The 13,982-nt window shown below is 38.8% G+C and overlaps 2 protein-coding genes across 2 annotated transcripts; one reads left to right on the forward strand and one right to left on the reverse strand.

The window, feature by feature from the left end:
• The first annotated feature begins 269 nt into the window (after positions 1-269).
• Positions 270-7,927, forward strand: LOC121260940 (ABC transporter B family member 21-like). Its single transcript, XM_041163030.1, has 14 exons — positions 270-796; positions 1,235-1,305; positions 2,053-2,463; positions 2,669-2,723; positions 2,830-3,005; positions 3,121-3,342; positions 3,471-3,709; positions 3,931-4,456; positions 4,548-4,821; positions 4,967-5,877; positions 6,033-6,299; positions 6,423-6,686; positions 6,794-7,087; positions 7,242-7,927. Exons 3-14 carry the CDS (start codon positions 2,134-2,136, stop codon positions 7,596-7,598), a joined length of 3,915 nt encoding a protein of 1,304 aa, XP_041018964.1. The 5' UTR covers positions 270-796; positions 1,235-1,305; positions 2,053-2,133; the 3' UTR covers positions 7,599-7,927.
• A 3,015-nt stretch (positions 7,928-10,942) lies between these two features.
• LOC121260585 (L-cysteine desulfhydrase-like) lies at positions 10,943-13,831 on the reverse strand. Its single transcript, XM_041162527.1, has 2 exons — positions 12,414-13,831; positions 10,943-11,207 (listed from the first exon to the last, which is right to left on the reverse strand). Exon 1 carries the CDS (start codon positions 13,787-13,789, stop codon positions 12,452-12,454), a length of 1,338 nt encoding a protein of 445 aa, XP_041018461.1. The 5' UTR covers positions 13,790-13,831; the 3' UTR covers positions 10,943-11,207; positions 12,414-12,451.
• Between the last annotated feature and the right edge of the window lie 151 nt (positions 13,832-13,982).

Below are 13,982 nucleotides of genomic sequence, written 5' to 3' on the forward strand. Positions count from 1 at the left end.
TTGGCTGCAATTTTTTACAGATGAACACCGAAATATGATTTTTTTGTTTTATGATTTTTATTTGTTTATTGTTTTCGACATATCCCAAAACCACAATTTGCACGAGTCATCTGGAATACGATGACCGGCCACAAAAGTGGGGACCACCGGTATCTTTATTTTATCTTTTTCTTTAAGCAGACACCAAATGTCAAAGTTGGATACAGCAACGCGCAAAAAAAAAAAAAAAAAAGGTAAAGGTTATGTTAAGATTCATAGAATGAAGAAGATTGCGTGCAATGGTAGTGTTGTCATTCGTATGAAATGAACTCTTTCTCCTTTTTCTCTACTCAAATTTTATTCGGCACATCCTAAAACACCATTAATGCATCGGACACCCAGAACAGAGATTTTGGCTATTCATACGTATATATAAATCCCATTGACAGCCGATACTTTTGCGCCTGCATTTATCGTTTTCTCCAGACGTGCATTGCGACATAGACGAACGACAAAGGGGGAGAGAATCAAAGGTCGTTGCTTTTCCTTCTCTGACTAAACTCCGGCTCGGATTCTTGGACTGTGTTTATGCCTTTCAACAACTGAACAACGGGTTTTACTGTTTGTTTCGTAAGCAGTCACGAGTTATCTGTTACTCTTGAGAGTTGAGACTAGAGCCTGATAAAACTAATCGTATGGTTTATCCAGCTCATACTTATCCCATGTATCTTGCATTAATCGCTCTTAGGGGCTAAAAGAACGGTTCATTGCGGCAACGTGCATGCGATTCATAAGGACGTCAACCATTCTAGAAGAGGTGATTTATGGGGTTTTTTAATCCTCTCTTTAATCTTTCTTTATTCAGTATGTATCTTTCCCCTTGTATGAAGCGAATATCATATGAAGTCAACAACTCTGCTCTTCTTTATAACTGACCACTTTACCTGGTTCCAGGTTTAAATATATTCATTCGCGTTAGAAATTTAGTTCTTCTGCAGAATCTCTTTTTGCAAGGTTTAGCCGACTAGCTTGAACCTCTAACCCTGGAAGATTTTTTCTTTTTTTTTGGAATGATAAAACTCAAAGTTGATAGTTTCTGGCCGTACCCGTTTGTTCTTTTGATGGACTAATCTTTGAACTGCATTCTCCTTTTATTTTCTTTTTTCCTTTTGGATCTTTACCAGTGGGGTTTTGTTCATTTCAATTGCCGTGTAGTTGACTAATGATTATTGGATTGGTAACTTCGGTTTTGCAGGAATCTTGATTTTAACAGGCGTTAAAGGGTTGCAGAGCTTCTGTTTCTGATAAAGAACAAAGAGAATTTTGGTTCTGTTTGCTATCTCTAAACAGGTAAAAATCTTGGCAGAAAGATTATATCTTTTATAGTTATCACCAATATTTGAGCTAAAAAAAGTATACCGCAGGAGTTTATAGAAAATTGGATTCTCTCTCCATGATTATTGGTCGTGATTGTTTAGTATTGACTTTGTATTGTTTGGGCCAACAGAAACAGTATTATTTTGTATCTTCTTCTTTTACAATATTTCAACCCACAGCATAGGACTCATGATGCAACCAAGACGTTCTGACTTGTAGCTGCGGGCGAAAAGTACAGGTCACTCCCCTCAATAACCCTCATTATACCACCACAACCTTCGAATTCAGGGGTGGTGTTAACTCATAAAAGCACTACATCTATACCTTCTAAATTTATCGGCTAGAGTCTTCATTCAATATTGACTTAATATGATAATATTTTTAAATTAAGATACGATTAGTGTTGATCTACAAAATACCCAAAAGGATCTTAACTTGCTAGGTGATTTTATAAAGTTTTACTGTTGCTTTCTTTCTTCTTGGGAAATGACTAAAATCATTTCAAGGAAAACATACCAGCTAATTCCTACATTGTTACATATCTCAAGACTGCTGCTAGCTTTAGAACACCTTATATCCTGCTACACTTTCTTATGAATCATTCTTTTGATAGTCTAATATTTTGATGACTACAGTTTTTAACTTGTCTAGTTGACCCATAAGTTGTTGATTTAAGCCATCAAATTCGTTCTGCAGCTGCAATTTAAGTTTGATGTATTTCTGAACCAGTAGCTGGGCTTCTGAAGACTATATTGGTATCTTTGACGAGGTAAAAAGATGGCTGAGGTTGGCCTGGAAGGCGAAACAGATATAAATGAGGCCACTACTTCAACGGGCAAGGCAGTAGCAGAGAAAAATCGGGGCATCAATGGGGGCCAACAAGATTCACCAAATAACACAAAAGATGAGGAAACCAAGACAGTTCCATTTCTCAAGCTTTTCTCATTTGCAGATTCCACTGATACCGTGTTGATGATTGTTGGCACAATTGGATCCATTGCAAGTGGATTAGGCATGCCCATTATGACAATACTGTTTGGGCAAATGATCAATAGTTTTGGCAGTAACCAAAGTAACACCAAAGAAATCGTTGATATTGTTTCCAAGGTAAAAACAATGCATGAGCTTATAAAATAAGGTTTGCTTCAATATTTATCCCAGGAAAGATTTGTGCTATAACTTCTGATTTTATTCTTCACTAGTTTCCTGAGGTAAAAAATTTGGGTAGCGATGTAGTTGAACGCTTATACTTTTTTTTACATGTTTATTTGTTGATACGAAGATGCTAATTAACCACCTGGTGAAATTATAGATCTCTCTAAAGTTTGTCTACTTGGCTTTGGGGATTGGTTGCGCAGCATTCCTTCGTAAGTAAATTTGATGCTCAAAATCATTATACATATTTAAACCATAGAAAAGTCTTTTATGCATAACCCCTTCAAGATTAAGAAACTTGGGTCTTTTGTTTGTCAGAGGTGACATGTTGGATGGTCACGGGGGCGAGACAGGCTGATCGGATAAGGGGGTTGTATCTGAAAGCTATATTGAGACAAGATGTTGCTTTCTTTGATAAGGAAACTAACACCGGAGAGGTTGTTGGGAGAATGTCCGGTGATACTGTTCTCATACAGGATGCCATGGGTGAGAAGGTATAACACAGCTGCCAGAATTACATCAAAACCAAAAGAAGATAAATCAAATTTTTGTTCATCTCGTGCCCCTAAATGAAATCATGTAGTCAACCAAGTCTACCTTGTCCTGCAGGTTGGGAAATTTATACAGCTGATATCAACCTTCATTGGGGGCTTCATAATAGCATTTGTCAGAGGGTGGCTTCTTGCCCTTGTCTTGTGCTCTGCCATTCCTCTTCTCGTGACAGCAGGTGGTACCGTGGCCATAGCTATATCAAAGATGACATCCCGGGGACAAGGTGCTTATGCAAAGGCAGCAAATGTAGTTGAACAAACAATTGGTGGGATCAGAACTGTGAGTCAATTTGTCAAAAGCAAATACATTTGACCAAAAAAAAAAACTTACCTCTTAATACTGCTAATATGATTTTTCTCTGCAATCTTTAGCAAATGGTAACACATCTATCGTCGCTTCCATTGTAGGTTGCATCATTTACAGGAGAGAAGCAAGCTATAACAAATTACACAAAATTTCTTGTACATGCTTACAAGTCTGGCGTACATGAAGGTCTTGCCACAGGAATGGGTTTTGGCACAGTTATGTTAGTAGTGTTTTGCACCTATTCGCTGGCTGTGTATTTTGGTGCAAAGTTGATACTAGATAAAGGATACTCTGGAGGACAAGTGATGAACGTGATCATTGCTGTCTTAACTGCTTCCATGTGAGCGGCATTTTGTATTTCCTTTATCTTGCAGAAGAACGTGGATATGCTAGTAATTCTATTATTCCGATTAACCCAATAAACAAAAACTTATTTCTGCTTATGTGACTGAATATACAAAAGCTGCCATGCAGAAAACCATATGAATCCAAGTGTTCTATCTTTCCATTGGCTTATGTATTTATTTACTTCTACCTTTTCCTGATATATTGATGCTTCAGGTCCCTAGGCCAGGCGTCTCCCCCCTTGAGTGCATTTTCTGCCGGCCGAGCTGCAGCATTTAAGATGTTCGAGACTATCGAAAGACAGCCAGATATAAATGCTTTTGACAAAAGCGGAAAAGTATTGGATGACATTCGTGGAGATATAGAATTGAGGGATGTTTATTTCAGCTATCCAGCCCGTACGGATGAGAGAATATTTAATGGATTTTCTCTTTCTATCCCTAGTGGCATGACTGCAGCTTTAGTTGGAGAAAGTGGAAGTGGGAAGTCAACAGTGATCAGTCTTATAGAGAGATTCTACGACCCACAAGTTGGTGAAGTTCTTATAGATAACATTAACCTCAAGGAGTTTCAGCTTAAGTGGATTAGAGGGAAAATTGGTCTTGTCAGCCAAGAACCTGTGTTGTTTGCCTCCAGCATTAAGGATAACATTGCATATGGAAAAGACGGTGCAACCATAGAAGAGATAAGAGCTGCAACTGAACTTGCAAATGCTGCTAAATTTATAGATAAATTGCCTCAGGTTCTAATTTCACTCACTTTTAGACCCTTTGGTCATCTTCAAGTTCTGAAAGTTATTATTTGACTCCTAAGATTTTGAATTTTACTTTCAGGGACTAGATACCATGGCTGGTGACCACGGAACACAGCTGTCTGGTGGACAGAAACAGAGGATTGCCATTGCAAGAGCAATTCTGAAAGACCCACGAATTTTACTTCTGGACGAAGCTACAAGTGCACTTGATGCAGAATCAGAGAAAATAGTGCAAGAGGCATTGGATAGGGTTATGGTTAACCGAACCACTGTCATTGTTGCCCATCGACTGAGCACGGTGAGGAATGCTGATATGATAGCAGTCATTCACAGAGGAAAGATGGTTGAAAAAGGTACCTTACGGGTATTTACGTGCCATTGTATTCCGAATCATTGGTGCATATCCTTTATGTTGTGATCAAATTTTAATCTTTAAAATTGCTCATTTCATAGTTTATTTGGTTTTATATTTCTAAATGCATTTGGCTATTGAATCAGGCTCACACTCAGAACTTCTCAAGGAACCTCATGGAGCATACTCTCAGCTTATACGCTTGCAAGAAGAAAATAAGGAGTCAAAGCATGCTGTAGATGATCAAAATAATCCTGAAATTACTGTGGAATCTTTCGGACAGTCCAGTATCCGACAATCAAGTCTTCGGCAGAAAAGTCAAAGAGCCTCAATCCTACGATCCATAAGTCGGGGATCATCTGTGGGAAGTAGCAGCCGCAAGTCATTCTCAGTTACATTTGGTGTGCCCACTGGACTTGAAGTAACTGATGCTGCAGTGACAGAACAAGATACCTCTTCAATAGTGCCACAAAAATCACAAGAGGTCCCAATTCGACGCCTTGCCTATCTCAATAAGCCAGAGATTCCAGTGCTTCTAGTTGGAACTGTGGCTGCAACCGTCAGCGGAGTAGTACTCCCAATATTTGGTTTGCTGATTTCGAGAGTAGTCAAAACATTCTTTGAACCACCTTCCGAACTAAAAAAGGATTCGAAGTTTTGGTCTCTAATGTTTATAGTCCTCGGTGTGGCAGCATTTCTGTCAGGCCCAACACGATCATACTTCTTTGGTGTGGCTGGTTCTAAGTTAATTCAACGTATCAGATCAATGTGTTTTGAAAAGGTAGTTCACATGGAGGTTGGTTGGTTCGATGAGTCTGAGCACTCAAGCGGAGCCATTGGTGCAAGGCTTTCGGCAGATGCAGCAACAGTGCGTACTCTAGTAGGTGATGCACTAGCTCAAATTGTTCAAAGTATTGCATCAGTGATAGCGGGTTTAGTCATAGCTTTTGCTGCTAGTTGGGAGATGGCGCTGATTATCCTTGTATTGGTTCCTTTGCTTGGAGTCAATGGATATACTCAACGAAGGTCCATGAGAGGATTCAGTGCAGATGCAAAGGTATGTTCTGAAACTGACACAGTTTTTATTGCAGCTATGTGCCAAATAATATGAGTTTTGAGGAGAAAAAAGCAACAAAATAAACTCCATATTCAATGATATGAAAATTTCAAATTCACTTTCTTAAGGTAAATCAATGGTGAACTTGATTGCAGGCAATGTATGAGGATGCAAGCCAAATAGCCACTGATGCAGTTGGAAGTATAAGAACCGTTGCTTCTTTCTGTGCTGAAGAGAAAGTGATGCAACTATATGAAAAGAAATGTGAAGGACCTAAAAAGGCTGGCATAAAGGAGGGCATGATCAGTGGAATAGGATTTGGGATGTCTAATTTCTTACTGTTTAGCGTCTATGCCACAAGTTTCTATGCTGGGGCTCAGTTTATTAAGGAAGGAAAAACGTCATTCTCAGCTGTTTTCCAGGTAAATTTCTTCAATAGCCATTGTTCTTTTTACACATACTTCAAAACTTTCAGGAAAAATTGAAATCAGATTCAATGCACCAAATTGTTTCTTTTAATATTGACATGTATGTGTGGTTTGCAGGTATTCTTTGCTTTGACCATGGCTGCCACGGCAGTTACTCAATCAAGCTCCTTTGTCACTGATACTCAAAAAGCCAAGAATGCAGCTGCTTCCATATTTGCAATATTAGACAGGAAGTCAAAGATAGACCCAAGTGATGAGTCTGGGATGACACCAGATAACGTCAAGGGAGATATCGAGCTTCATCATGTAAGCTTCAAGTATCCATCTAGGCCAAATATTCAGATTTTCAGAGACCTCAACTTGGCTATTCGTGCAGGAAAGGTAGTGTAGTACTCTCTGAAATCATGTCTTTGAATTCCCTTTTCTGCTGTGACTGGTACTGTGATCAACTTTAACTTGTATATTCTTGTCAATCTCTCTTATTTCAGACAGTTGCCCTCGTTGGAGAAAGTGGGAGTGGAAAATCCACAGTAATAGCATTATTGGAAAGATTTTATGATCCTGATTCAGGTTATATCACACTTGATGGAATTGAAATCCAAAAGTTGCAATTGAAGTGGCTGAGGCAGCAGATGGGCCTTGTGGGACAAGAACCAGTTTTGTTTAATGACACAATCCGTGCCAACATTGCGTATGGGAAAGGAGGAGATGTAACTGAGGCAGAGATTATAGCTGCAGCAGAATTGGCCAATGCCCACAAATTCATCAGTGGATTACAACAGGTAACAACAATTGCAATCCTTCTGCATTGATACATATATGAGCTAAGTTCCTTGGTAACCAATTATTCTGTGAACTTGCAGCACTCTTTTCTCAAAGGTGCATTTGCAAATACTCAGCACTTAAAACATTTGTTCTTCATGATGCAAAATGCAGGGTTATGATACTATAGTAGGTGAACGAGGACTGCAATTGTCTGGTGGGCAGAAGCAGCGCGTAGCCATTGCACGTGCTATAATCAAAAGTCCAAAGATATTACTGCTAGATGAGGCTACCAGTGCACTAGATGCTGAGTCTGAGAGAGTGGTCCAAGATGCATTAGACAAAGTCATGGTTAACCGGACTACAGTTGTGGTAGCACATCGCTTGTCCACAATCAAGAATGCAGATTTAATTGCAGTGGTTAAGAATGGAGTTATTGTGGAGAAAGGAAAGCATGAGACTTTGATTAATATCCAGGATGGGTCTTATGCCTCCCTTGTTGCGCTTCACACAGGTGCTGCAACTGCATGAGCTTCCTGAAACTCTTTTTGTTTATCTAAATTTTTGGAGGGTGGGACTTCTCTCTCTTTTTCCTAGGAGAAGAGAGACATGTTTTATTAATGGTTGTAGCTGTTTTTCTTTTTTTTTTTTTTTTTTCTGTGTAATCAATTGTGGTTATAACTTAATTGCATATTCGGGTGGAGGAATGAGAAAAACTTAGGAAAGAAAGAAAAGGTTTTCAAATTCCTGGTATAGCATGTATTCCCCATTTGAATCACCAGCTTTCGTTGTTCACAGGGGAGAAGTTATTATTGAGTTTTTGTAATATAGATAAATGCTCATAGTGCTCTGTTTTCGCTTGTCCACACCAACCATGAGCACATTGAGCAGTCTGCATCAATCATCCAATTCTAATGGAGGTTTTCTTTCTCAGGGTATATCTTTATTATTTTTCCTTTTTAAATCACGTAACATACGCTGAATCATGGCCCTAACACCATATCTATTAGAGTCATTCAAATGCCATGACATCCTGGAAATAAAACACAATATCACCAACCACAGTGATCAACCCCTAAATCCTGCGATCCTGATATATCGTGCGTGCATCTACACTGCGTTGATACAGAAAATTTATCATGACCAAAAGCAGCAATACAACAAAAGAAAATAAATTGGACAAATATAAGTTTTTCTTTAAATTCTAATGTAAAACTGCTAATCATCTTCTTCACTTTCGTTACTGAATGAAACTAGACCAGTTACACCAACATCTGGAGACTTACTGTTACTACTATTAGAGGTTGTCACTGGCTCTGAAGATTTTTCTGTGTCGCCATCAGGGATTTTCACCACAACTGAAGATTCTTCAGAAGCTCCTGGGTCTAACAACCTTGCTTTCTTTGCTTGTGGCTTGACCTTAATAATCATACCTAATGGACGAGCAGCTGGAATTTTTTCTCCCAACTGATTTCTGCTCCTACAAACAGTAACAGGTTTCATTCAGAAACCATCGTGTACTAACAATTCCAGAGGTGACATTTCACTAGCAAAAAATTGGTAACACTGTCCTCATAAAAACTTATATACAGCTCTGTAGTAAAACTCAATGCTAAACAGAGCCTAGACCAGATTGTCTTGATTGCATGACCAATAATCTTGTAATAAGGTCATTGATAATAGCTTTGACCCCTTGGTTTTGGGATTTTTTATGTAACCCCCAAGATGATTTTTGTTACTACTGTTTTTCTCCGCAGGGTTTTTTGATAAAATTATGGGGTGCCGTCCACATTTTAGAAATTTATGAAGAAATTAAAAAAAAAAAAAAAAAAAAAAAAAAAAAAAAAAAAAAAAAGAAGAAGAAGAAGAAGAAGAAGAAGAGAGAGAACAATACTCATTAAAATCTGGTATTTTGGTTCATTTTGAACATAGGGACACCCTGCTAACATATCATGTATTACACCCAAACCAAACAAATATGAATGATTTCTGCTTTGGGCTGAGCATCATCTGGGTGGAATCTGCATAGGTCAATTCCGATGACGTGCAACTGTCCAGTGCATACCATGCAATTGATGACAACTCGAACTGTCTATGGTGCAAACATGTAGCATCAAGTTCTACTTTATATTTACACCAAACTTTCCTAGATATTTTAGAAGCATTATGGTGGAGATGCTCCCAATGTCGAAGGCCGTAGCTTATTGGTCAATGTCTGTGAGGCAGTAAATGTAATGGTGGAGACTTGGGATTAACTGTGATCTCCATTTGAGACAGCGTCTAAGGGGCCTTGAACGTGGATATAATGTGTGCAATGAGCGAAATATTCAATGCACACATTATATGCTGAGTAATGCTACATGTAATTGTAGAGTGCATAAATATCGTATAGTCGCTTTAAAAAAAAGTAAAATTTACTATTAAAAGAATTAATTTTTTCACATAAATCCTGTATTTATTCATTTTTTTAAATTAATTGCGCGGCATTTGTGCACTCATGACTACAACTATCATTATCCAAGATTCTAGGATTATGAGAAAAACCCTAAACCTGTTCCTCCGAGACGAAATTCATTAGCCTAGTTGGACGGCTCGATTCTTCAGCCATTCTCTCTGCTTCCAACACTAAACACTTCTTCTCACAGATTTGAATAGAACGTTGATTAAAACAGGCATGCCGAGCTTCAGTAATACTGTTATTTTGTCGACGAAGAGGAAGTGAGGAACCGTTGGAAACAACAAGTCGTCTCGTAATAAGGTATCGTACTATCGTCAACCAACCTTCTCTGAAATGTGTTAAAAAAAAATAACGAATTTAGCATCATAGTTTAAGATCTGTTTTTTTTTTTTTTTTTTTTTCCATTTTAAATTTTATCAAATTTAGTTAATGGTTGATTGATTTTTTATGTTTTAAATAAATTTTTATTTAAGTAATTAACCTATTAAATCATTTAAAATATCACATCAGGTGACAAAAAATAATAAAATTCAAAATAATAATAATAATATTCTAATTTAATAGGCAGCTAAAATGAGTAAAGAGATATATTATTTACAACTCTTTCCACCATTATTCTTTCATCCTGCATTAACGATACTTTTCACCATTTGTTATTTTTTACTATTTAGTTATCATTAAATATTATATCGAAGTATCATGAAAAGATAAAAATAAAAATGATAATAAATATAATATTTCATTATTAGTTTTTTTTACGCATAAGTTTTTTTTTTTTTTAATTTCATTGTGTTCAAGAGTCACTCAATTCTTTTTGAATAGTATTACTATACCATCAAGTTTGTCCACTTAGTATGCCTCTTAGTACAAATTATATTCTTTTTTTCTTTTAAATATTTTTTAAACATTTTTAAAAAATTAAATAAAACGAAAATACAATAATAATCACTTTCTTAACTATCAAATAAAATAAAAATTAAAAAATAGAATAAAATATATATGAACAGTCAAATTGAGAAAAGAAACTTAAGCAATATAGTATCATTGTCGTTTTCCTTTTTTTAGAGCGATACCACAAATCACACTTTTATCTCACTTTTATTTCACTATACATAATACTACACATTTATTACCCTTAGATAATCCTCTATTTATTTATTTTTTTTCAATTTTGAGGCAGCGTATTCGTGGTTTCCTTTCTTCGCACTCTGTCTTGATTATTTCTTCGAATTTCTGTTCAATTGGAAACAGCATATTCTAATAGGAATATATGAACGTAGCCCAAGAAAAAAAGAATAACAGCATATGTGGGTGATTTTGTTTTTTTTTTTTTTTTTTTAAGGAGTTTACAGAGGAAAAATGCATGTCGCGGCATGAAGGAGAAAACCATATATATTTTGATAATGCACAGAGAGTCTCCATAAAGTCGTAAATTAAATTCAGTCGAAGCCGGCTGAATTGCTAAAAGAATGTTGACATCTCTATACAGTTTAGTACGACCACGGTGAAAGATTAGGCCACAAACAAGAAAGTCAGCTTACAAAGTTATTCGGTTCCTAAGCAACTCTTTCACTGGCTGTGCCTTTGCCTGTCCACCAAAATTCTGTTGTTTACAAAACTGTGTCATGCGGCAGGAATCAGCAAACCCAAATGTTATTTCATAGAAGGCTCTGCTCCAGTAACTGCCCAAAAAATACATTGAGAGAATCAGGGAAAGATGCTTATGAATTTTTGACCAAGATATGGGTGAAATGTCAATCAAAGAGTTCATGTACACAACATCTTGAAAGTTCAAGGTATCCACAGGCATGTGCATAAAAATATAAAAAACCGCTCAAGACATCCAGCAGAGTGACTGCATCAATGGTCTCAGAATTTAGTCAAGAATCATTACCCTAGGTAGGCTAGTCATGGCTAAATTTGTTACCATTTAGATTGCTCTGTTCTCTGGACAAAACTAGAATCGAGTTTAGTTGTTTACATCCCAACAGTGGCCTCATTGTCCTGCTCAATAGAGCACTCTGTCAATCAGGTTTTTTGAACCAAATAACTTTCATCATCTATACCCCTGCATAAGGTCCAAGGTCAACTTTAATGCCCCCTGGATTTGCTGCTTTACACCCCCACTCCGAGCTAATGGACAAGCCGAATAGACTCATTTGCAAAGTTCTTTACTACAAACTCAGTCTTCACTACTCCTGAGCTGTCAATTGCACCCAACCACACCTAGTAATTATTCTAGTCAGTCCAATCACCAATGAAGATTTTTTAATCGAATTCAAGAATCTATATGTCAGTAGTAGAGGAAAGAATAGATATATAGGAGTTTTTTTTTTTTTTATAGAGACCTCTTACTTAAAGGCGCAGCCATGTAAAAAAGCAAGGACGGAAATTGGGAGAAACGATGACTTCAACATCAAATTACAGCCACAAATATGTAGACATTACGACATACATATAAACCGACTGGTTAATAAGGTGCTAAAATATGATGAAATGACATGCAAAACAATAATTTAATTTAAACAACAATCCAAGCAAAGTGACTAACTTTCACTAACATCTCCCACCCATCAGTTTCATAGGTTCAATTGATTTAGCAAAAATCTTCAAAATAAAACATTTCTAATTCATAATCTCATTAGGTTTGTAGTTCATAATATTCATGGATGAAAAACTATGATGGCAACTCGGATGAATGTCATGGAGAGCCAAGTGGCATTAAACTCATCCGTCATCCATTGATCACTAGAGCTAAGTATGTATCAAGGAATCGCAATTTAGAAGGCATTCCTCTTTTGCAGAACAAAACAATCGTAGTGCGTTCACACAAGCGTGTCACGATTGCAAGATGAACAGAGTAAACAAAAAGCAGAAACAAAGCAAACCTTTTCTCATTCCAACAAAAGCAAACTGGCAAACTTTGTCAATAAAGATCCTCCTCCAAAACAATCCGATTAATTGCATCCCTAAACTTAAAATAATCCTCGATTCTATTATAAACCTGATGCGAAATTCGGGCATAACCCGTTATCAACCCATCCTTATCCTTGGGCTCACACTCGCCTTCCCCATTTTTGGGAGCACGATAATATATGGGTACTTCAACACCATACTTCTCTCTCAAATGCGACCTCAATCTCATAGCATCATCGTCGCTCGAAATGCACAATTTCGACGGCAACCCCACCATCACCATGCTGGCGCACATCTCCGGCGGTGACCCTAGGCTTGTCCCCCACGCCTCCGCGAGCATTTTCCCCATCTTCAACACCTGTACGTGGTTTCTTCTCATGATACCCTCGCTCCCGCCTTCGAAACGGTTCACGAAGTCCGTAATCGCCGGCACAACGAGCTGTGGAGTGTAGTCTCGGGTCCCAATCCACGAGCTCTCAATGGGGAGTCCGTTCCCGTACTCGTGAGAGACCACCGGGTGGTGCATTTCAGAGGAGGACGCGTTCGATCTTCGACAGTAGAGGAAAGCAACAGAGGGCGGTGCGAAGAACCATTTGTAGAGATTGCTCACGTAGAAATCGGCTCCGATTTGTTGCACGTCAACGGGGACGCTGCCTATGGCGTGCGCAGCATCGACGAAGACCTGGTCCACTCCTTCCTCCCTGCAGATTTTAACGAGTTCGCGAACCGGAATCAAAACAGATGGCATTGATGTAATATGATCGATTATCGCCAGCCTGACTTTTCGGCCGCCGGATTTTGCTTTCGATAGTCCTTTTCTGAACTCGGTAATGACCTCAGTGTTCGAGTTCACCGGAAAAGGGAGGTCAACCTCAACGACTGAGCCTCCGGCGCGGGTGACGTAGGCTTGGATGGATTTCTTCACGGCCGGGAAGGCGCAGCTGAACATGACAACGGCATCGTTTTGGTGGTGGGAGAATCGGCGACCGATTTGCTGGAGGACGATGGCGGCGGCGGTGGTGGCATTATCGACGAGCGAGACCTCGTCGATGTGGTCGGCGTTGATTAGGGTTTGGACGAGGGCGCGTGAGCGGAGGAGCTTAGGTCGGAGCACGGAGAAGTAGAAGTGGTCAGGTTGTTGGAGGAAACAGAGCTGCCAGGAGCGCTGGGCTGCGAGTACGGACCCAGGGCAGCACCCGAAGCTGCCATTATTGATCCGGGCTACGCGGGGTTCGTGGTGAGAGAATTCGGATTGAACCTCCGAATCAGTAATAAAGCCGGAAATTCTGGGCTTTTTGGTGGTGGTGCCATTTCCGCCGCCATTACGAGGATCTTCTTCTCTGTCCATGGCTACCTGATGCTGAAGCTTTAGGGCTCAACGAAATGCCAAATACTCACGCTGTGCCTTGTCGATAAAATAGCAAGCGAGAGCGAGAGCGGGTGTGTGTCCGCGTGCGCGTGCCTGGCGCCGGTGGGACACGTGTCGTTCTAAACTGTCGTTTCGGGAAAGGAGTGTCTATGCTGTATCTTCCTTTCAAACG

Source organism: Juglans microcarpa x Juglans regia, chromosome 4D (genome assembly GCF_004785595.1).
Source record: "Juglans microcarpa x Juglans regia isolate MS1-56 chromosome 4D, Jm3101_v1.0, whole genome shotgun sequence".
NCBI lineage: Eukaryota > Viridiplantae > Streptophyta > Magnoliopsida > Fagales > Juglandaceae > Juglans > Juglans microcarpa x Juglans regia.

Coding starts and splice junctions, on each gene's coding strand:
- LOC121260940 (XM_041163030.1), top strand. CDS start 2,134: ATGGCTGAGGTTGGCCTGGAAGGCGAAACAGATATAAATGAGGCCACT. Junction 4,457..4,547: donor TTATAGATAAATTGCCTCAG/GTTCTAATTTCA, acceptor TTTTACTTTCAG/GGACTAGATACCATGGCTGG. Junction 6,300..6,422: donor CATTCTCAGCTGTTTTCCAG/GTAAATTTCTTC, acceptor TGTGGTTTGCAG/GTATTCTTTGCTTTGACCAT.
- LOC121260585 (XM_041162527.1), bottom strand. CDS start 13,789: ATGGACAGAGAAGAAGATCCTCGTAATGGCGGCGGAAATGGCACCACC.